The sequence below is a fragment of the Atractosteus spatula genome, chromosome 26 (genome assembly GCF_055471065.1).
Source record: "Atractosteus spatula isolate fAtrSpa1 chromosome 26, fAtrSpa1.hap1, whole genome shotgun sequence".
In the NCBI taxonomy this organism is placed as follows: domain Eukaryota; kingdom Metazoa; phylum Chordata; class Actinopteri; order Semionotiformes; family Lepisosteidae; genus Atractosteus; species Atractosteus spatula.
Window position 1 is genome coordinate 8,048,820 of NC_142731.1, and position 24,991 is coordinate 8,073,810.

General features: G+C 40.0%; 3 protein-coding genes across 3 annotated transcripts; all 3 read left to right on the plus strand.

Annotated features, from left to right (window-relative positions):
- The first annotated feature begins 1,197 nt into the window (after positions 1-1,197).
- Positions 1,198-3,261, plus strand: LOC148814769 (interferon alpha-21-like). The gene is made up of 5 exons (XM_088906487.1): positions 1,198-1,323; positions 1,426-1,506; positions 1,683-1,832; positions 2,416-2,517; positions 3,151-3,261. Exons 1-5 carry the CDS (start codon positions 1,198-1,200, stop codon positions 3,259-3,261), a joined length of 570 nt encoding a protein of 189 aa, XP_088762613.1.
- An 11,266-nt stretch (positions 3,262-14,527) lies between these two features.
- On the plus strand, positions 14,528-16,520 carry LOC148814770 (interferon a3-like). The gene is made up of 5 exons (XM_088905954.1): positions 14,528-14,653; positions 14,748-14,834; positions 15,176-15,322; positions 15,878-15,985; positions 16,413-16,520. The coding sequence occupies exons 1-5, from the start codon at positions 14,528-14,530 to the stop codon at positions 16,518-16,520; spliced, it is 576 nt and encodes a 191-aa protein (XP_088762080.1).
- Positions 16,521-20,397: 3,877 nt separating this feature from the next.
- Positions 20,398-22,444, plus strand: LOC148814771 (interferon a3-like). The gene is made up of 5 exons (XM_088905992.1): positions 20,398-20,526; positions 20,721-20,819; positions 21,225-21,359; positions 21,473-21,595; positions 22,343-22,444. Exons 1-5 carry the CDS (start codon positions 20,398-20,400, stop codon positions 22,442-22,444), a joined length of 588 nt encoding a protein of 195 aa, XP_088762118.1.
- The last annotated feature ends 2,547 nt before the right edge of the window (positions 22,445-24,991 follow it).

Sequence of the window (24,991 nt, forward strand, 5' to 3'; positions counted from 1 at the left end):
TCGGAAAACGCGGGTGATTCACGACACGGTTTTGGACTAATCAAGACCAAAACGCATCTAGAATACAACTTGTCCCTGGACACTAAAACACAAATTGTCCGTTTTTCTACACGACCGAGGGAGCGGTAAAAAAATAATGAAGAATTGGTCTGAGAGGAACATACAAGATGTTTGCCAAAGTTCCCAGTTACACAATTCAGTGGTCTCATTTTAAAATTATATATATATTAATCAAGTAAATATAAATATATTCAAAATTATTTTATCACCTTCCCCTTGTCGCTAAATAAAATACCATAGGGTGGTTTAATGCTTTGAAATATTCATAATATTTATTCGTTTAAAACAAATGCATTTAAACGACTAAATTATAAAAAAAGATGCAAGCTATAATACGCTAATCAATTAAATCAATGTAGCATTATATCAAAATAAACTGAGGAGTTGATAAATCTATCCGACGCCCTTCGAAAAGCAATCAAATCGATATAGCAAAACATTACATTATTGATAAACATCTCGTGGGCCGTACTTTTGCTATGGCTCATAAAGTACCTCTGAGTCTGATTGTTATCATTCAATTAAAATGTGACTACATGTAAGATTCACTTTGATCGAATAGTTGGAGTGTTTTAGTTTCTTGCGTGCAGTGAATTGATATTTGCTGTAAAATGAACGCCGATTAATCTCATGAGAACGGGAAAGATAATCAGATAAAATGAGATTTGATCGTCCCCTGAGAGATATTTTTTTATGGACACCCAGCACTCCTGTACATTTCAATAGAATTCAAAGAACAACATTGCACATTATTCTCTTACCAAAAAAAAAATAAGACAAACATTGCAATGTCACTTCAGCATGCAAGTCTTCACTCCAGGCCGTGACCTTTGCTGTTTGAACAGCGCAAAACAAAATTTCGGGTAAGTGTAAACGTTTTACGTTTCGTGTGTTGGTTGTGAACTTTTTGTGGTTATGTATTAAGCATGAATGGAGGTATAGTGTATGCGACAAATATCGGCATATCAATCATTTCCTACCGGACAGTGGAAAATCTCCAGGTCTCCGTAGGATGAGATCACGGTACTTCTCACGCTGGCAATGGAATGAGTGACTTCGCTATAGGCTATTTAAGAGAACCGAACCATTATGCAGCACATTAATTTGCAGATTATTAATCCATACGGTAGTCGCAAAATGACACTGAAAGGCTCTCTGTGGCTGTGTGTTGTCTTCTGCCTCTCGCAGGCTTCGGCGATGCCTACGAGGTGCGCATTCAGAGAGCATCTGATTGAAGTCAGCCTGAATCTTCTCAAAGACATGGTGAGTCCGAAATCGACTATTTCTAACCTGGAGATGAATACGCTACTTCTTAAAATTCGATCGCTTGAACGCTTCTGTATTGTTTTCTCTTTTACATTAAAGGGAGGACATTTCCCGAGAGAGTGCATCAAAGACAACGTGTTGATTACTTTCCCAGCGGAGGTGCTTGCCGATGGCTCGCAGGTGAAGGCTGATTCTCTCACCCAAAATACCCGCCGAGCACAGGGATGGCCGTTCACACGTGTGTAGCGTCAGAGGCGAATGGCAGATGTCAGTCAGCTCACACGCTGGCAGCGATTGGAACATGATTCTGTATTTTTCTGGCTAACGTTTTGTTTTCTTTGTTCGCCCAAACTCAGAATGAAAACATCCAGCCGGTGGTTTACGAAACGCTAAGGAGCGTTAACACCCTCTTTCAAAGCGAAGGCAGGCCGTCAACATGGAACCAAAGAAAGCTGGAGGATTTCCAGGGTGTTGTTTTTCGTCAGGTTTACGACTTCAAGAAATGTGTAAGTTGCACTGAGGCGTGCGTCGAGTTACATTAGCCCCTTTCCCACACACGTTCCGAGATGACTCGACAAGTATGCTTTAGAGCGGTGGGGACTGACAAACAAGGTAAAATTAGTCATAACGTTTTTTAAAAATACAGAAAACAGGCTTTGCAGGATTTTTTAAAGCGAACGCTACTTTCAGCAGTAACTTGGAGAATTTTGTGTGGAAGTTGGATTCACCATGAGTGTGTAATCGCACATGGTGGCCTTGCACCGGATATACAGTACAGGAGGCCATATTTTATTAATTACGTGCGTTTTACGCTCTGCTTACTTTGAAAGCAAACGTCCGTTTGAGGAATCCTGAGGTAAGGTGTAAAACCACTAACCAGTCTTCTTATGATATGCACTATCTTCCATAGTTTTTCTAATCTTTGACAGCGAACGGATAACGTCGAAGCATTCCCTCAAGTTCCAGAACATCTGCTTGGGCCTTTAAAAAGACCTTCTTTTTTTTTTAACTGGGCCTTGTTCGGGAAAGTAATTTGTGCAAGGTGTGGTGCGCTTCCAGTTCATAAAGATCTCAAAAACGTCTTTTCAGGCTCTGAGGAATCGGACGCGGAGAGAAACATCTTCTGCCAATAACTCGACGGTGCAGCTGAAGACCTACTTTAAGAAAATGGAACGTTTTCTGGAAGAAAAGGTACCGGCATGCGTGAAATATCATCTTTTTGTTTTTATAAAGCCAGTTAGCTTTTTTTAAAAGCATTATTACTTTTTAGAAAATTCCCTTTGCGGACTTTTTCGGCAGTCACGCGTGATTCGGGACGAGAGATCCGAGCTGCTTCGTGTGTTAAATTGACAGGTCATCGCGTGTTTTCAATACATTTGGAGTTCAAATCTACCAAAGCAAACGACTGATGTTTGCAATCAGGCCATTGAATAGACTGGTCCTCTCATTTTAAAGGTTTATATCAGTCTTATTGCATTTAACCTGGTTAGAATTAGGAGCTCTAATGTTTTTGTAGGGTTGAGACTAATGTGGTCATTTCTGGTACGAATACAAAAAACGGAGGATTTGTTTGTAAAACGTGAAAATATTACAAGGCGAGAAGTTCTTAATCTTGGTTGCTCTGATGTCACAGTTTACTGATTCGCGGGTACTTTGTTCAAGAGAACGCAGTAATCTTCATTAGTCTAAGGCTTTAGCATAAACTCACTGACTACACCAAACTGGTGTAGATGAACATTATTCACTTCGAAAACACGCCTCGGGCACCTTTGTTTTAGCCACGCAGTATTTACTGCGTTCTAAATTGAGACTTCTTTGTTCCAGAATTACAGTTCCTGCGCCTGGGAAATCACAAGAAAAAACCTCATACAGGTCTTACAAGCCATTCTTGAAAAACAGCAGCAAGTCGGAGCGCTCAACGTGGAACACTACTGAAGTATTCGTTTTTGTAATAAGAACATGTCAAAATATTTATTTTTTACTAATATTTAAAGTCGTTCGTACTATTTATATAAATATTTATTGAAAGTTTTTAAATATACTCTACACTTTAATAACTGGAAAAATTAAATTGTTATTTATTTAGCTGTTATTTATTTAGCTATGTTATTTATTTAACTTATTAAACATTTGAGTATATATGTAATGTATTCGTACTTTTAAATTAATAAATCTTGGCATACAAAATATCGCCTTGTGTTTGTGTTATTGAAAATGTACTTAATACACTACTGTACTGGACCAAGGACGAGAAATGTTTCTGGTTACTGAATTCTGTAACGCAACGCGTCTTCCGGACATATTCAAGTCATAATTAGGACTGTGGTTTTTGGAAATAAGATAAGTCACTTCAATGTTTCTGATTACAAACAGATCGGGTGTCACCTCAACCATAGAAGGGATTGTCATAAAAGCAGCAGACAGAGGGGGCGCTGTTGTAGTCTGGCTAAAGGATCTACTTTATGGCTGAAGCCGAAAACTGAACCGATATATTTCCCTCATCCCCAGCTCCCTACCAATCAGATGTATCCGCAATTTTATTACTACTAATAATATTAGCTTACACTTATATAGCACTCTTCTGAGCACACCAGGTAATGGGGCATCCACCTGGATGATGCAACAGAAGAACGCTCACCACACACCACTTATCAGTGGGGAGGAGAACAGAGTGATGAATTGGGGGCTTATTAGGAGGTCATGATGCGTAAAGGCCAATGGGAAATGTGACCAGGACACTGGCAGGTTACTTTTCAAGAAACGCCCTGGGATTTTTAATGACCACAGAGAGCTCAGTTTATTATCTTATACGACTCCTTTTTACAGTATAATAATAATAATTGCTTACACTTATATAGCGCTTTTCTGGACACTCCACTCAAAGCGCTTTACAGGTTGACTCCCTTCAACCACCACCAATGTGCAGCATCCACGTGGATGATGCGACGGCAGCCATAGTGCGCCAGAACGCTCACCACACATCAGCGATCAGTGGGAATGAAGCCAATTCATAGAAGGGGATTGTTAGGAGGCCGTGATTGATAAAGGCCGATGGGAAATTTGGGGTGACACCCCTACTCTTTTCGAGAAATGCCCTGGGATTTTTAATGACCACAGAGAGTCAGGACCTCGGTTTTACGTCTCATCTGAAGGACGGCGCCTGTTTACAGTATAGTGTCCCTGTCACTACACTGGGGCTTTAGGACCCACACAGACCGCAGGGTGAGCGCCCCCTGCTGGCCCCACTAACACCTCTTCCAGCAGCAGCCTTAGTTTTTCCCAGGAGGTCTCCCATCCAGGTACTGGCCAGGCTCACACCTGCTGAGCTCCAGTGGGGCTGCCAGCTGGGAGTTGCAGGGCGATATGGCTGCTGGGTACCAGGAAGACACCAAATCATGCAAACACATAGATAGCTGGATGGAATACTGCTTCTCCCCGCTGGACCGGCAGCTTTTGTAGATGTAAAGGCTGAAATCAAGACAAATCACGTCAGACCTTTTTTCACCTTTAATAAGATCTTGTAACCAACAATATTTAAGTGGGAAAACAAACAGATCATTTTTAGGAAAAATAATTTAAAAATTACAAAAGCTTTACAAAATTAAAAAAAAAACATTCATATCCACTGTATAAGAGTGCCTGCATCATTTCACCAACTTCCATTCATCTTTTTAAAATTCACTGTAAATGTGTCCTCCTCCACTCTCTGCTTTCTGGATATAAGCGTCTGCATCGCCTAACAGGACTGTCACCTTCTGTATCTTAGACACCCACCCATTCAAACGGCTGTCTGCTTTACAGCTCCTACCACCCCTAACACCCCCATAACTCGCCCCTTTCTCACCGTTCCTATAGAAAGTCAAAGCCATTATAATGCACTTGTCCTTCATTGACCGGGGATACCCTTGACGATGTGTTGGATGGGGCCCTCAGCACTCGGAACATCAATCCAAGAGGGAAATCTCAGACCCAGGGCTGTATTCCACTGCTCAACCCTTCCACTCCAGCTCCCTTTCTATTCCCAGGACCAGCCAAGCAAATTTCCCTATTTTACAGGATGACCCCACAAATGGACCATTTTTCCAGATCCTACCGCCCATTATTACCTTATTCCATTGATCCCCTCTAATCTGCACCACCTTCTGACCACAGGTCCCCCAGACCACCATCCACATCCACATTTCCTGGAACAGAAAACTCTGTCACTTGCAAATACAGTATGTGTCCAGTAGCACAATAACCCAGAGAACAGCTGCAGTACATAGCAATCTCATTTACTGCATCTCTTGGTAGGTCTGACATTTCGTTTTTCTGCTCATTTTCTTCCTTCGATCAGGTGTATTCCCCACATCTGCAGCTAAACCGTCTCCTGAAAACGAGACTTCATATCATCAGTCCTATGGACCTGCCAGGTGTGCAAAGCACGTCAGCATGATTTTGTTATTCAGAGATCCCCCCCATTCAATAACGTAATAGTTGGGTAATAATTACTTAGGAATTTCTTCGGTTTTCACATTAATTCTACGGAAAGCGGTTTTTTTTTCTCTCTCAATAGATTTAGACCCAGTGCAAGTCTTATTAATAATTAATTGTTTATCATCTTCCACGTTAATTATTAAAAATCTTAGTAGGTGCAATTTATCGCTGTGAATTGTTTATTTCTAGTACTCCGTTCGGGACTATGTGGAGTAACTGTTTCGGAGCGGCAGGAGAGCGTGACTGTACAGTACAGGAACTGAAAGCAGAAAGATACAAGATTTACAATTAGAGAAAGAGACCACAGCATCGCAGCTCTCGTCTCCGTATTTTCTAACCGGGCAACAACAACAATGAAACAAAATTAGTTTGTATAATTAGAAATCATCTTTGTGTTTAGATCTGAATGCAAAGGAGGGAAAGCAGATCTCAGACAAGCAAATGTAGAAGAATTGAAACAGAAAATGGACATTCCCTAGCCATAAGAGGAAATCAACCAGAATTCTATGGAATGAATAAAAAACACACTTATGTTTTTGCATTGCACAGGTCGAAAGAGGTATGCTTTATAAACCCGGCTGGTGCACTCTAGAAAATCATAAATCGGAGTTCTACTTCTTTGGCAGCAGGATTAACATTAATTCATCAAATCTGTATTTCAGATCAGAGTAGATTTTATCCTTCTATATATTTATTTGCTTTGATCAATATCCGACTCTTGCTAAATGGCTCTGCAGAAATTAGTGACGCTCAGCCTGGTTCTGTTTCTCTCTGTGGAAACGCAGTCTCTGAAATGCACTTGGTTGGAGCATCAACTGGGAAACATAAACGACAAAAGTATCCAGGCTTTGAAGGAAATGGTAATACATCTTAACTAAGAAGCTCCACTCCGAATATTAATTTTATATTCTGTAGTTTATTTATATATATAGCTTAATTTCGTTTTATTTTCCTCTAGGGTGGAGATTTCCCGGTGGAGTGCGTTTCACAAATTATCACCACATTCCCAATGGATGCTTTCAAGACAGCTGAAAATGTCAAGGTTAACATTTTTTTTTAACTTCAGTTCGATGAAATCAGAACACATTTCGGCTTCAAGTGCTGGTGGATTATAAATACTCTACAAGCACATACAGATATTCCTGCGTGCATTAGTAATAATTGTTGTTTTTCTTCCAGAACGAAGATATTGTACTCGCTGGACTAGAGACCATGAGGTGCGTGCACAACATCTTCAACAAAACTGAGCACCCTGCGACCTGGGAAATCTCTGAACTGGAACGTTTCCAAGGCCTCCTTTATCGCCAGATCAGACAGCTGACACTTTGCGTAAGTATCTCTTACTGCGTTCGCTCCTCTGTCATTTTAAGTGTTAAGTGTATACATTATCACACGGAACTATCGCACGATAGAACATGTTCAGATTTTTGTGGGTTTAGTTAACTCCAGAATGAAATCTGCTCCCCATTTTCTGAAACTGTAATGGAAGGTTCCACTAAAAGCGAGCAAGCGGGGCCGTTGGAAACGGGAGAAACCGGTAGATGGAGAGAATGCAGTGTTTTTATGTAACCTGTGATTCTTGAACCTTAGCTGTCCAGACACTGAACAGACTGTGACACGGAGACGTGAGATTTTTGCTCCTTGTCCTTTGCAGGCAGGGAGCGAAATGAAACTCTCCGGAGAACCGGGTCGCCTCGGCGTCAACGTGGTTCTGAAGACAAGCTTCGCCAAGCTGGAGAAGGTCCTGAGAGATAAGGTACCCAATCCGCGAATCATCCGGAACAGGTTTTATTCTCATGGTGTAACTTTAAGAATCATAGTTAGTGTCGAGGTGTAATTGCTTTGTAGTGCAACAAGCACTTCTCATCAATGTCAGTGATAGTGCGAGATGCAGCTTCTCTCTCTGCCGGGCTCCAGCAGTGCAGCACAGCTGTGCTGGAAACGGACGTGATCACCCACGTGACTTCTAAAGCCTCGTGTTCTCACCCCCCAGGACTACAGCTACTGCGCGTGGGAGAGCGTGAGGACGGACCTCCGTCGCGCACTGGAGCAATTTCAGGAATTCCTAGAGAGCAACAAGAAGTAAAGATGAAACTCCATGAAGAAGGAGATAGTCTCCTTGATTCACTGGTGAACCCAGAAGCTGACCAAAAAAGAGAAGACGTTTATTTATTTATATTATTCTATTCTATTATGTTTTAATGACGATCGATTGATCGATTTATTTATTTAATTTATTATTTATTTATTTAATGTATTTACCATGACTGTGATCTAATTAAGACCAGCAAAAGCTTCATGTATTGCATTTTATACTGAATGAACTGATTTGATTTTTTTCAAATAAAAGAAAAGACGCTACACTTCAGGTGTGTGTGTTGCGTGTTCAGAGTTTTTGACTTTCTGGTGTTGTATGCAAGTGTTGAGTCAGGTGAGCTTTGCGTTAAGAATGCCGAGACGTTTTACACAGAAAGAACACAATATGAAAAAACCCTTTTTTTCCCTACATTATTTAAGTTATGGTGGCGAGAAACCTCATTGCATCGTACAGTTTAGAGCGCGGCTCTTACAATATTCGCACATCTGAACCTCCTGATTGTAGAACAGAAGACTTCTTAGAACAAATCCCCTCAAGAGCTGTGGCAGACGTCTGAAACCGGGGATCGTGCTACTGGGACAGTAGATGCTCGGATACAGTGCTAGAGAAGAGGTCATTAACAGAAGATGGACATCCCAGCGAGGCTCTATAAGGCTGTGATGTCCGTCACACTCTCTCATCACGATTTGCCAGTTCAACAACGACGCCTTAGCTGTGTCTGTGTGAGAGTGGAGGACGTGTCTCTGGCAAAAAGGGGTTTAATTATTAAAAACAAAGTTATTGTTATTATTACATAAGAATATTAAAAGCAACTTCTGAAAACGTCTGAAAGAAAAACAAACAAGGAGACGAGTTAACAAAACGAGAGCACCGTTAAAAACCCGCAGAGTGCAGAAGGCGACTCAAGGGAAAGACAGAACCGATTAAAGACTTTCTGAAGAGGAAGGTTTTCAGTCTGGGTTGGAAAGCGCTCAGGAAAGCTGGCTCTCTAATATCCTTTGGGATAGACTTCCAGGGCTTTGGGGCGCAGCAGGAGAAGGCCCCGTCACCTACTGAGTGCAATCGAGCTGGGGGGACAGACAGCGGACCAGAATCAGACGAATGAAACCCTCCCACTTCTGTGAGACCGACGATGAGGTAATGCATCCCCAAACTGTAGTGTGAAAATCCCTGCGCAAACTGAGTCATTCTTCAATATGAAGTATTTTTAACCTTAACCCGTTCAAAAACCAACGTCGAGGTCCTCAGCGGTTTAGAGGAAAGGGACGGGGGAGGCGGGGATTCTGAGTTACTGGTGCAGATTGCAGAAATGGAAAGCTAAGACATGAAAGAGCTTTTCTGGAAAACGTTTCGCACATACAGCAAAAAAAAAATGAAGCATCTTCATTGTCCGTCTGCTTTTACCGCCGATAGATTTTTAAAATCCGCTATTTATTTTTATGCATCAAAACCCAATATAGTCTCTGAGGATCAAAGATGCATATTTTTTTCAGACTTTTATTCTGTGTTTTCACTACCGGTAAGTTTCTCTATTACACGTTGATAGTTTTGCTTTGAACGTTACATTTTGAATGACCTGTTATTCAATCGGTTTAGCTAGCTGACGTCCCAACACGTTAGTGCTTGCTCTAACCGAGCGGAATATTCAGTGCATGGTCAAGAAGTCTTTTATCCCCTGAGATCAATACTTCTGGGGCTAAACTGTCTGTGTCCATATCTTGATTCTAACTTAGCCTCTGCTTAATAAACCGGTAAAGTGAATAACGTAAACGCATCCATCAAATTCCATGGTTAGTCATAAAAAAAAACTATTTCTATGTTGATTCAGTACTCTGCCTTGTAGAGTAGATGCACAAAGGAAGAGACCTGCCTGGTACTGACAGCTGTGAAATGGGAAGTGGAAAAAACGTTTTTCAAATAAAAAGGGAAGTTGTGTCACTCTTAAGCGGTACCAAGACCCTGTCGATGCCACAAGCGTCTTCTGGGGGTTCCTAACCTCTGCCACAGCGAAAATACAATATATTGTAAAGACATGACCCATATATAGAATCGCGCGAAATACGAAGAGTCATGCATGTCACCGAAGCGAGAGGGCTGTTCCTGACACAATACAACTATGAAAAAAAAACAAATTAAAATAGCGATTATACATCTTTGACTACGTTATACAGTGTAAAACTGAAACTTCACCTTGCTTTAAATCGGAGCGTTAGTGAAATCTATCTGGATATGAACAGATGTATCGAATAGGAACGAATGAAAGACAGGGTATCAGCGGATCAGCGTTTTTTCTGTTTAAAATCAGAAGCTACAAATCTAGTTAATGCATTTTTATATACCGTGACATATATAAAAAATATGAACAATAAATGACATTATGTTTCTCACCAACAGTTATATTATCGTCATGTGTAGATGCCTCACACTCACTGTATAAATTGCACCTCATGGTGGCCATATGACATACAGTACATGCTTTAGAGAGCTGGAGTATCTGATGGTGTAACTGACTGAGGTGTGTGTGATAGACAGCGACAACACCGATACCGGCTCTGGCAGTGAAGCAGGATGGAGGCCTGCACAGGCGCTGGTGTTGGAGCCTCCCAGTGGGCAACATTGCCGCTGTCTTGGTTTGTTCAAAGCTGAGGAGAAGCCCCAATGCCTGTCCGCTCCTATGCAGCTGTCCAGACTGAACAACAGTGGGTGACACCAGCAGCCGTATCACCCTGCAGCTCACAGCTGGCAGCCCAGTGAAGCTCAGCAGGTGGGAGCCTGGCCAGTACCTGGATGGGAGACCTCCGGGGAAAAACTAAGGTTGCTGCTGGAAGAGGTGTTAGTGGGGCCAGCAGCACCTAGAAGAATGTCTTCCGAGCGGGCTGATGCAGTGAACTCTGAACTCTGACCTCTGACATGAATATTGCAAGATACAACTTCTAAAGTATCATATAAAAGGCCAAAGGAAACTTGTTGTGTGTTTCTGCTGGGCTCCAGCAGTGCAGCGTAGCTGTGTTGGAAACTCCTGCATTCAAAGACATTTTCAACCTCTCACTGTCAACCGTCTGTGGTTCCTATATGCACCAAAAAAAACAAAAAACAAAACAAGGCAACATGCTTTTACTATTGTATATTGTAAAATATTTACTTGCCAGCCACTTCTATTGACTCTTGTCTTCATCTCTCCGTACACTGAGAGAACAAGCATGAATGAGAATTCCAGTGTACGCGTCACAAAAGGCAAATGAACTTTGAACTTGAACTGAATTCTCATCTGCTTATATGATGTGTGATATTGTCTTCTCCTGTCCAAGAGCTGTACTAAATGCCTTGAGGAGCTTTATTTACATGTAAACATTAGCTTATAAATGGATTCTTATTTGTTTTGCAGATCTATTGTAACGCGTTACTCTTTCATATATTTCTATCTCAGCCACATCACAGATCCACTGACGTTAAACTGTAATTGCCTTGCAAACAGCGAAAACCCTTGGATTCTGAAAAATAGCCACTTTAATGATGTAACACAGCTACAGGACACATGACGTATACATGCGATGAATTCGGAAATTTTACGTCAGACCATAACGATTTTCAAAACCTATAGAATAACGCACACTTTTTTCATTTTTGCTCTTATTTAAAAAGAATATACCGTCATCTAAATATCCATGTAAGGTCCATTTTAATTTTGTTTTATTGAATGTGATTGTAAACGAACACGTCACGTATTTTGCAAATGCATAGCATTACTGTACGTCCCAAAGCAGACAGCATTTAGCACGCACACTTGACATGCGCAGCGCAGCATAACGTCTGACATGACTCAGGAGATTTCTCTGAGGTTTTATGTCAGATATCCTGTGTGACAGAGGTGTGGGGCATGTATTGTCTGTGTGGGGAGGGGTTTGTAGAAATGTAGAACTGGCCTGCAGCTACAATGCAATAGAACAATACAAGATCCTTGTTGCGGTCGTCCTGGCGTCCTAGCTTAGTGCGATACACACAAAGTACTGTACGATTTATTCTGACTTCCTGCATTAGAGCTGCACAGCCGATATGCTTGATGGTCTGATCCTAAACAGAACGGGTGAGCTGTACATTGAAAATGACACCCGTCATACCCTCATTGTTGAAAAAGCAGACGGTGTTATATTTGTCATGTATTTAATTTTCGCTGACCTCAAGTTAGGCGGCCAAGACCTGTTGCTTTGTGCTTGCGCGTTGAGGTGCCTTCCACTGTCCCAGTCGACAAAGCGCATAAGCAAATTCAGCCACCATTTAGTTGAAAGTAACTGTTGGTGTGCCTTTCCTACTGCTCTGCACATCAGCAGAACCACATCCGCAGCGCGCAAACAAGTACCCGGCGAGATGATGTTTTCTGAAACTCGTCTTGAGGGGCCTGAGCGTCTTCTCTCCCCGCTCTGAGTGAAAGCGCCGGTTCAAAAATCGTTATTGGCGCTGGATTAAGAATGGTTCAAGAAGTGATTCTGATTCATCGGAGATGCGTTTCTATTTTCCGACAACCGTGTGATATCATTTCATGCCAAAAAGCTGCTGTTCTAAGGAATCCGAAAGTTTGCCAAAACTGCATGTTTTCTGCTCTGTGTAGCGCTTAATACAAGTCGGAAAATGCAGGTGATTCTTCAAGGGCTTTTGGAGTATATAAGGACCGTTGACACCGATGGAGTGAATCACAGTTTCTAAAACTGAAAGTCGACATGTCCTGGACTGTGCTGTTGGCAGACATTGCGAACACACTGGCGGCTATTTCAAACCCAGAACAGGGCTGCAATTCGGTCTCGCACCATCTGGACTCACACAATATGGACTAGGTAGCGCTGAGCCTGTCACAGTATGAAGCAGATTTTCCTTTTAAGACATGTTGGAGGAGACGGTAAAATAAATGCAGGACAGGTGAACACTGATAGTAACATAATAATATAAATTTTATATCCACAGATTTCCTGTTGTACATTCTTCACCTGCGCTCGCATCAGGTGTTATATATTTATGTCAAATGAATGCGTACTTTCTATTGTATTGTGCCTGTCGCATCGATATTATTAGAGGACACCGATATTATGTAACGTCTGTTTAGTATAATATATTTTCCAATGATTAATGGGTGAAGAACATAACACCTGTAATTTTGGCTGGTCTTAAAAGCTTCCAAACAAAATAGTTCTTCTTTAAACCGGAGATGGTGTCCATTTTTAAGTAAATCTTAAATGTGTTCATGGCTGCCAACGTTAAAGCACCAAAGGTTAAGAAGAGTTCAATATCGCATTATTCTGTTATTCTATTCCCCAGTTAAGTACCACACAGCACCACGCAGTTTACAAGTCAGTTAACAGTATGTTTGAAGGATTTATACTGGTAAAACTCACTGGTCTCTGCCTCGTCTCGTTGTGTTAATAGCAGGATTTAGAAATGATACATTTCTCGAAAATGTATTTTTGTGGTTTAGGCGATATTTACGTGATGACGACCCCAACAACAAAAATAATACATTTTATAACTGATATCACCACATGTAAAATATCCTAAACTACACAACAACTTCTAAATTAATCACAAGCTTTCAGACTTTTCACTTACGGAAACTGTGATGTTTTGTAAAACTGCCCAGTATATGATTATATTAAATATGAAAATCTTAAACAGTACGATATTAAAAATTATTCTTAATATTTTAAAGCTCTGTCTGTCATTGATACAAGCAATTAATCTAATAATTTAATAATTAAATTATTATTAATCTAATAATTAACTGATAAAGGCCCTCTCTTAATGTGTAGGTTTGTTATAACTTGTACAATCGATACAGAACACTAATTATACCGGATACAATTAATTTATAAAAATTATATCCAAGACTCTTTTGATTATGTTACGTTGTTAAATTGACTTTGATTATTTATTTTAAAGAGACACACTCAGCAGGTTTTTTTTTACAGAACGTTAGAGTAAACGTCACTCTGGTTAAAAGTCCGCGGGTTTTAAAATTATGATGCATTCTATTTGCATATTGTGAAAGCAGACATTTAAAATTGTGTTTTGTTTTTAAATCTGCTTGTTAATTTAATTTATTTGTTTAACCTTTGAGGTGGAAGCTGTTTGGTTCACATAAAACTAGATCTAGTTTCTTGGGGGAAAGAAACTTAAGTGTTAAACATGGAGGTAAGCATTTAGAAAAACAGACAAATCAACACTTGTTTAAATGGAAAAAAGATTTAGAGTTTGAAAGTCTGCATTAAGTAGTAATGCAACAATATACGTAGAATATCAATAAACGGAAAATACATTGTAAGAACACCTACTATTTTCATACCTGTTTTTCAGGGTAAATACAATTGGAATAAGTATGGAACACGAAAATATAAATTTGGGTGTTCGTGAAATAATTAATTGTTTCTCAAGTTTTACAGGCGTGAAGTCTGACTTGTCTGTAACTGGACAAATAAAAAAAACAGACTTCTGCGTTTCCATGAGGTAAGAAAGTTGTCACCCTCGCTTGGCTATGCGCCCGCCGTCTTAAGCTACATTTGATGGAATCTTTGACTCACGTTGGCTATTTAATAGAACCAGTTCCTAATACTGCAGTTTGTTTATCGTTCCTGTTGTGACACAATGACACTGAAAGGAGTCCTGTGGCTCTGTGTTATCTTCTGCCTGTCGCAGGTCCGGTCCAGTCCAAGCAGATGCACCTTCAAACACCGTCTGATTGAAATCAGCCTGCAGCATCTTGATGAGCTGGTGAGACTGGACAGAAGTCCATTGTGCCATCAAGTATCGAAACACGGAATCTTTTATTATTTAATGACTTTTTTTTTTTGCTCTTCCATTTAAGGGAGAACCTTTCTCTAAACACTGCATCAGAGACAACGTTTTAATTCCTTTTCCAGAGGATGCATACACGACTGCTGTGGATTCGCAGGTGACGTGGAGTCTTTTCTTGGTGCTGAACGATCTCACCAAAGATAACCAAAGCCAGTCGCACTTCAGAACAAAATAAATCGCTCATTGTAATTTTATTTCGTTTGCATGTTGTCACATTTAGCTTTTTTTTTTAAAAATTTACACTCAGTGTAAAACTTTGTCTACATTGTAAGTTGTACTGGATGCGAAGGAGAGATGTGATGGACTTCATAAATTGTTCTGTTTTGAAGTTCCAAAAGAAGTTTCTATTAATGTAAATGTCGTGTAGCCTCTCGCCCCGATTCTTGGGTTGCATTTCTCCAGCTCGAGTTTTGTTTTCTTTGTTTTTGCTGTGCGCAGGGAGAAATCCAGCTGGTGGTTTATGAAACGCTGAAAAGCATTAACAGCCTTTTTGAGAAGGAAGGCACGCCGTCAACATGGAACCAGGGACAGCTAGATGACTTTCAGAATATCGTTTTTCGTCAGCATTATGAATTCAAGAGATGTGTAAGTTCCAAAACTTCGCGAAAAGCGTGTTACAAGTTATCTGGCTTTTTTTTTACCCACATAGTGTCTGAGATGACTCGGCAAGTGTGGTTATCACGGCATGTACCCGAACAAAAACAAGGTAAAGAACAGTCAGAAATTGTTCTGAGACATGGACAATTCATGCATTATAATTGTTTTGAAGAGATCTGGGGGAGAATTCTGGGCCAGTCGCATGACTATGAATTCGATAGTCTCTTACCCAACCACCCACGAGGGTGCTTGCATTTCAAATAACATTTTCTTGAAACACGAAACTTCACCTTTAAAATCCCAAGATTCTACCGAGATGAATGCCCGAACATTATTTGCCCCGCGACTCGCTTTGAAACACGCATCCTTTTTCATCTCGTCTTTTGAGTGTCTTGAGTAATGTAATGTTGATCAACATTCACTTGCAAGTCCCGATCTTGAAAAGTCTCGCTAAAAATTCTGCGCTGTAACGCAGTGACGCTCCACGCAGATCTGATTAACGCTCACGGGTGGCTGGCCTTTTTGAATGTTGGGTGATTGCAGATGAAGAGAAATAAGAGAAGAAAAAGACTCTCCAATTCCTCATCCGGGGACAGGACTGCGCTGGTGAAGACCTACTTTAAGAAAATGCAAAGAGTTCTGGAAGAAAAGGTATCACAAGAATCGTATTATTGCTGAACTCTGATGGAAAACCTATTTTAAAAATCTATCTAATGTAATTCGTAAATTGTGCGCCTGTTTGGATGTAAGTCATATGATTGGTACGTCTTCGGTGTAATCGATACCATAGTTTTCAAGTAAACTGTTCAACGTGTGGTTGTTAAAAATACCTTAAGACCACTAATCCTTGTTTGTCCTACAGTTAAGCTTCACTGGTTAAAATTACTTTCTGTTTTAAGTAACAAATCATTGTGAATCTCGTTAACTATACGCTAAAATCTAACTTTATTTTGATATTATAATAGTAATTCTAATTCTGTTTTGAATATATGATCACCTTAAATAAGGCACGTGTACTTTTAGCCCCGAATTGTATTCAGTGGCCTACTTTCTAATTTCTTTTTCTTATTTCTTTCAGAATTACAGTTCCTGTGCCTGGGAAGTCATAAGAAAAGAACTTAGACAGGTTTTACTAATCATCCTGGACCAATTTTCTGACGGCTTGCTCAATACAAGCAGAGGATAATATTGATCGGCACATGTAGACCTCACTGGAATCTGCAGTGAGGTGGTAAATTATTTATTTGAGTAATATGTAAATGTTAAAAGCATATTATTCAACACAATTGATTCTATTTATATAACTTATTTATTTAAACTATTTATTGAATAACCTGCAATTATTGTATTTTTATAAAAATGATAAAACTGTGGAGTGGTGAAACTGTGAAAATGTATTTCTTACATACCGGGAATATTTAAAAATTAATAACAAAACTGTTTAGAAAAAGGTCCAACTATTAATGTCCACGAGTCAGTTATTAATCCTTAATAATGGATACGTAGTAAATTATGTGTTAACCAGTGACAAATATATATATATAAGCAACAATACGTTTTACATGCTGAAGTGAGCCTTCACACAGAGTTACATGAAGCGTTTTTACTTCATTGCATTTAGGCAATTATCATCTTCGGTTTAGATGCTTGCTGACATCTTCAATCGTATATACGGTTTTTTGTATTACAAGAGGCATATTAAAGCTAGGTTAATACTAGTCTATAGTAGAAAATACTTATCGTAGAGTACTTCATCTTCATAATTAAGGGTTAACGAAGTGTTTATTATTGAACGTTATTTTTGAAGTTTGAACCGACTGTAAAGCCAATAAACGCTGGTTTTAAACATTACAGATTCATGTGTCTGGAATATTGAGATATTTCGATAAACCTACCATAACCTGCAAAAGAAGTCGTGTGGCTGACACGTTCTTCCTTCATTTACGGCTCCATAACCTTGATAGGTGGAGCTGGGGCTGAACCATACAGGTGAAACCGAATGACGTGTTAGTACGGGACAATGACAATGTGCGGGACAAGGTACAGAAACGCTCCTGTAGGTGAAAAATAATGAAAACGTGCAGGTCAATAAGATAGGGACACCAAAAGCAGACGCTAAATTCGACATTGTCTGGCGCAACACCTGGCAATAAGCTACTCTGAGTTTCGGCTTGACATGGATTGATTCTCTACAACGATGTTGTAGATTGATGGATGTAGGCAATCATGCTGAGACGAATTAGCTGAGCCATAAGTTCCCTCGGGTGGAAATGCAATAATTTCCTTAGCCATATTTCAAATTATCAGTCCCAGTTAATGATCTAGTTAATTATGTATTTTATATTATTTAATATACTTTATAACTTAATAAAGTAATTCTGCAGTCCTGTGATTTTTACTCTTTGTAATAGCATCGCCTCTCGCTGCTTGTGATAAAAAAAAAACACTGCACAGTACTTGCACTGTGTCATTTTGCGACCTCTAATTCCTGTTCGGTAGCGACAGGGTAAAAAGGCATGACATCTCGTGCTCGGGATTTTTTTTTGTGTAAATAAATCGAGACAATCGTTGCAAAGCCAAAATGAAGTTTCTTTTTAAAGCGGGTAGCTATCTTAGAAGTCAAGCAAATACAGTCGAAATGTTACAGGTATGGGGGCTCGTTCACGGAGAGATGTGGGGGCTGTTCTGAGAACAGTGGACCGCAGCAGCACCTTTTCAGTCGTGTTTATTAGCTGCGTCAGTGTGGTCTTTATCAGTGTGAGGCTGGTCTGTTGGAATCCCAGACGGTTGAGTGGCTCAGCAGGTACTGTACCACTCTCAACATTCCGTGGACCGGCACACAAACAGACCGGGTGCCAGTGTTGTCAAATGACTTCTACTTGCAGGGAAAGTGGGGTTATTAATGCAATTCTAACTGGACTATAAATGCAATTTTAATGGACTTATAATTGCATTTTAATTAATGAAACGACAGCGGTGCAGTCCTACAAGTAGGGGTATACCTGGATGATAAACTGGACTGGTCTGGTAACACTGACGCCCTGTACAAGAAAGGTCAGAGCCGACTCTATTTTCTTAGGAGGCTCAGGTCCTTTGGTGTGTGTGGAACACTGCTATGCATTTTTTTATGAATCAGTGGTGGAAATCTTCTACGCTGTTGTGTGCTGGGGCAGCAGCATCATGGCAAGAGACATAAATAGACTCAATAAACTCATCAAGAAGGCTGGCTCTGTGTTGGGGCTGAGTCTTGGCCCCCTGGAGGTGGTGGCGGAGAGGAGAATGCTGGCCAAGCTCACAGCCACCATGAACAACGCCTCTCATCCGCTACATGGGACTATTATTAGACAGCGGAGCACTTTTAGTAACACACTGCTCCAGCTACGGTGCTCAAGGGAATGTTTTTGCAGGTCCTTCCTCCCGGCGGCTGTCAGAGTGTATAACACTGCCCTAGGCTGGGCCTGTTAGCCCTTCATCTGCTCATCTATCTATGGACACTGCATTAATATACTGTTTATACTGAGGTATTTTCAATCTGTATATATATATATCTATGTGCATTTTGCACATCTTTTATTGTTTGACAGTGACTATTAGCACATTTTGCAAACACCTTTTTTCCTATTTTATTTTGTATTCTATATACTTATTTATTTACTCTAAAGCTGTAGTTATTTTAATTTAGCCTATTCTGATGTCTGTTTTGCTTTTCTTGGGCTGGGCTGCTGTAACGCCTCAATTTCCCTTCAGGATCAATAAAGTCTTATCTTATCAACAACACACTAATGATAATTAAGAATCGCCCCCCCCAAAAGTAACCCTTCATCGCCGTGTTATTTGACAATGCGATGATATGACTGATAATTGATCAATATGACTGATAATTTAGCTTCCACAACAAATACACAAATTCCACCGCAAAGTTTTACTGCTGGACAACAAATAAGGAAGTGACAACCGTTGCCCTTTAAATGAGGTTGTGCAAGGGAGACGAATTCCCTTAAAGTACAGAAACTAACAAGCATCTTGAAAGACCAAGCCAGCCCGTACACTCCTGGACGAAACCGACGTGTATTGATTCCTTATACTTTGCCTTTAGACCGACAGACAGAGCTGTATGGATCTGTATTATATAGTCAGCGGGAACTTTGATACAAAAACATAGTCTGCATTACATTCGAAAGACCCGATGGATCACTTTTCTTTCACAATAGTTTTTGCCACTGTGGCGTGGGTGAAGGGTTTGCAATGGGATTTGCAAACAAAATTAGACTGATAGGCCTACTCGAGAATTACATGTTACATTACAAGTTTCAAAATTAAAACGTCGCTGCTGCAGCCCTAAAAAAATCTTCATGAAACACAGGTGAAGCCGAGACGGCGATTCCATACAAATCACTTCTATGAAAAGAGTTCTTGATCGTTAGTATGGACTGAACATCATCCCTTTATAGTCCATTGTAATCACAAAATGTTAACAGTCCATTTTACAAGCTTAATATTCTTAATCCTATCCACTATCGTCCCAACGAGTTTGAAATAAAAACTGTTACACAAGAAAGGCCGAATGATGACGATTTGCGGAACCTTCTCGAGAAGAGCGTTTAAGGAGGATATACTGAGGGTCACGTTAAAAAAAATGAACTTCGAACAAGAGAAAAGAGCAGCTTTTACGCTTTAATGTTAGGTTTAAATACTCAGGCTTCACTAACCGCAAACAGCAACGCTAAACAAATCGCTGTAATAACGGCATCACACTAAACACCGACAATAAAAACCACGCAGCGCGGATGTTGAACACGAACTTCATCGAAACGGAAAATCCTGCTCCGCGATGTCATTCATCAGGGATTTCGTTTTCACTTCTTGTACCTCTCTCCTTTCTCCGGACTATTTTAGCCGCGATGGCACTAAGGAAAAACACGCACACGCGGAATTTGGCGAGACACCTCCGTGAGGTACTCCGATCATTTCGTCCTCCCTCCCGATCACAGCGTTCGATTAAGCTGCTTTGACTTAGAAGAGCTTTCTGCTGCAGGTCTCACGTCTATACGCTTGTTACCACAATGGCACTGAATGGATCCCTGTGGCTGTGCGTTGTCGTTTGCCTCTCGCAAGCTTGGTCGATGCCAACGAAATGCGCCCGATATCAATGGTATCTGGTTGAAAAAAGCCTGGACATTCTTGAAAATCTGGTGAGGTCAAAGTATATATATAAATATACATCTTCCTCACACCTGAAGAAGGCTCCACGGCCGAAACGTTGTTTTCTTTCTTCTCTTTTCAGCATGGAATAAACCTATTACTTGTTCATATATATTAAAATGTATAGTTGTGCTATTGTTATGTAATTATAAATTAAATCTCTCCTCATGTCATTCATTTTAAGGGAAAACGTAAGGGAGAAGCTTTCAACGCAGACTGCATCAAGGACAACGTCGTCACCGCTTTCCCTGAAGACGCCTTCTTGCTTGCAGACGACGGCCAGGTGAAGACCGCTTCTTCCTAGCGCTGCGTGACGTCACGCTCGAGAACAGTATAGACAGTAGGAGTATCTTAACACACGCGGTGACGTCACTCAAGTCAGCGGCGATTACATTCGTGGTGTTGATGCCGTTCAAAAAGGAGCTCAGATAAATATGACGTGTTGTGCCCGCTGGAGATATAATGAAGTAGCTCAAGTAGGGAGCCGCGTCAGCATGCTTAGGCTGTAAAGGAACAAGTAAAGGTTTATTCCACGCTGAAAAGAGACATAACGTTTCGGGGGTCGACACCCAAAGAAGGCTCCACAGCCGAAAAGTTGTTTTCTTTCTTCTTTTCAGCGTGGAATAAATCTTTACTAGTTCCTAGAGATATAATTGGGTTTGTTTTTTTTCCCTTTCCCCGAACTCAGGAAGAAGACATCCAAGTGATGGTTTATGAAACGCTACAGAGTATTCAGACCCTTTTTGGAAAGGGAAGAAAGCCGAAAAAATGGGACGAATTCCGAGGCATCGTTCACCGGCAGCTTCAAGAATTCAAGACTTGTGTGAGTTCCGAACCGCAAAGACTAGCGGACTAGCAGACTCTGCGAAATGTATCCGCCTTCTGTACCGACCCAGCAGTGCGCATAACCTACACTGGCATTTGTGTCGATCTCAGGGTCCGAAACACCGATTGGGCAGCGAAACGATCGAGCTTGAAGATATAAATTCCTCTGATGCCAACAGAAGGACTCTGCTGAAGGCTTACTTTGAGAAAATGAAAAATATGCTAAAAGAAAAGGTAAGATATTATAATCTAGGCCCGTCAATAACATTAGAACTATTTGAAGTACAATACAAATCACATAGCTGTGAATAATTTATTATTGTAAGTAGACATAAGAACTAACGTGTTTTAAAACTAGTTTCTGAAAGTCCATGCGGATTTAAACTTTATGTGACTTGTTAGAGGTCAAACTAAACTTGATGGACAGAATGGTGAGGTTTGTAGTGTAGTGTAGTCAGTAGTTCAGATGGATTCATGGTAGAGATACATTCAGAAATCAGTAACTTCAAGAAACTCTTCTTTCCAGGAATAAAGAGCATACCTTCTTGAGACGTTTCATCTATGACATTGCTTTACTTAGATTTTCTAATAATTTTCCCGAGATTTTTAAATATTTACCCTGTAAACCGGGTATAGAACTGGGAGTTTAATAACAGCTCTGATACTCACCGCTAGTATTTACAAAGTCTGCATGGGAAGGTGTTACTTAGTCATATGTAGCTACCAACGTATGAAGAGATCAGGCTGCAAGAGGGAAATGCTACTTAATTAATTAGTTCATTTAACATCATACCATTTACCTTTGTCATTAAATTGCTGTTTTCTGTTTAACAGAAAGACCAGGCTGTTTCAAACAGTAGACTTCACAGTGGGGTTTTTACTTGACAAAGAGTCTTTGGTTTACACAGTTGGGGTTTGCCCACCTTATGTTATTATTCCATTATGTCCTGAATTACAACTGCTGGCCTTTATGTCTTTCAGAACTACAGACCCTGCGCCTGGGAAGTCATTAGAAAAGAACTAAGGTTGACCTTTTACGCCCTCCTAGACAATATTGACAGCTTACCCGGAGCACGTTCATAATGTTGAACAGAGCAACATCATCCTCATTGCACAAAAGTGTTTTAACGTGACTTCACTTTTTTTATTGATAATATAACTTATTTAAATGATATTTATTGAAAACCTATTTATTTTTATGAGTTTTGTATTAAGATAAATGAATAAATGTTGTTATAAAACATCTCACTGTGTTTGCATTATTGTAAACTGATGCATCATTTTACAGAGCAGAGTAATGAGCTGTAATTCACAGTATAGAAACAGGGTAACATTTTTAAAAGAACCCCTCTTTTACTTGTGTGAGAAACTATGGGAAATTTCTGCATTACATATTTGCTACTGCTGGCTCATTGCTGAAAACCTATTTTAGGTTATAACACAATGTCACACTTCCTTGTTTGTGATGCATGTTTATCAGCAAGTTGCTGGGGATAAGAACAGGGGTGCTTAGGATTATAAATTATTAGCAACAGAAGAATCCTGAGGTATTTTGCTTCAAGATAAAGTTTGCAGACATTAAGAGAGGTGACAAATGTATTCCAAAGAAAACTATGGTATTTATACAGTTCATCACAGCCAATGTCTTGACTTTGTGTACGACATTCTAGTCAGTTTAGCCAAATATTTGCATTCAAAATTTCACAGGGATAAAAAATTGTAATTCTATTTTTCTAACTTTACATATTTTATATCCAAACCCATTTTATACATTTTTTATATCCAAACCCATTTATATCCAACTTGGTTCTCAGTCTGTATTCACCATTAAAGTACAACACTCCCCTAAGTGATGTGTGGCAGCTATTCTAGATAAGATAAGATCACTTTATTAGCCATATACAATTTCTTGCATTAGGAATTTGGTTTTTTTTCGCATATCCCAGCTTGCTCTCCATGAGACACACAGGCACACAGAAAGGGAGAGAGAAGCTTGGGGTCAGAGCACAGAGTCAGCCATTTATACGGTGCCCCTGGAGCAGCTGGGGTTAAGGGCCTTGCTCAGGGGCCCAACGGAGCAGGATTCCTCTGCCGGCCGCAGGATTTGAACCGGCAACCTTTCAGCCACAGGCGCAAATCCTTAGCCACAGTGCCACCGCTCCGCCCGAAAAGCTCTAGCTCTTCAGTAGTGCCACTTGAGAAAGTGCTTCATGAACTGAATTAAGGGGGATCTTTATGGAGCCCAGATTGACCACACCCAGACATCTAATGAAATGAGGCTACAAGGTGGCAACACTATGGTCACAAATCTGTAATATTGATGGCAAAAGAAAAGTCTTATTTCTTATAATGAAAAGATTGGCCTACATAGCCTATTGCAACATGAATACCTCACTGACATGCATAACAAAATGTCTCTTTGGATAGCATATTGCAATCAACATCGCCATTTCTCTGACAAGCGTAGACATCCCAATTTAATTCTCTGTTCTTCCCAAATTTCTCAGTGAATAAGAAAATTATGAGCACTGACAAACTGGAAGGCTAATGTTCATTACAAGATTTTCTTAGGAGTTTTTGTTTTGCATACAATTTAGAGCATCGTTTATTTTGGGCCTTTAACATCATATTTTTAAAGTACAGCCACTCTTCTTCTATTGATCTGTTCCAAGGTCTTTGATTGTAGGTGCATGCCTTACAATCTCTTTCTCATTACGTCTTAGCCTGCCTTTTAAAAATCATAATCTTTCAGTTTAGACTCAAACTTTAGGGGACATAAAGCATGGCCTACACCAACACCCACCAGGTCATGGTCACAATTTCACAATGGTTCCATCACATCACACGATCCAGTACTCTTTATATTTGGGTTTGATTAAAAAATGAGTCTAATAAAAACATCTTTCATGATTGACTGCATTACAAACTAGGATAAACAGGAGTCAGTTTCAGATTCTGTAGGCGAAATCAGAATATCACAATGTTACTGTGAGAAATTGATCTCTCATATACCTAGAAATGTATGCATATTTTATGCACTGGTTGGTTCATAACATACACCCGTTGTTAACCTTTTTAGAAAAACCACTGATAGATTCTCATCTCTCTGTGACCCCTTGTTTTCTTTAGCTTGGTGGTTGTTGGTATTGTACAGTCTATAGTACCATCCCAGTTACCCTTATATACTACCTTTCCTAAAAAGAAAAGTAACATAAAATATGAAGTATCCATTACTTTTGTGTATCCTGTCTTTCCTAGAAGAGTGTATATCCATGAATATTATATTCATCCCCATCATTCTCCACCACCCAAGGTTCAGAAATTAATAATTTCATAGTCATATGTAAATGTTGTAACCCTGTATTCTTGCAGTTTATTTCTTATGTTTTGAGTTCTAAGCATTTAAGAATTGTGTGTGTTGTTTGTTTTATATTTGTTTTTAGTGATAACCAGGGCATTCCTTATCCCACCAGACCTGGGCTGTGAGTGGCACCCTGCCCCTCAGGTTAAATACTCAGCTACACCTTTTATCTTACCAAACAACTATTGCTACTAAAGAACGTCAGTAATATAACCTGGAAAGAATCTGTTAGAGGAAGCGTGTCAAAGAAAAAAGTACAGATGTCTTGC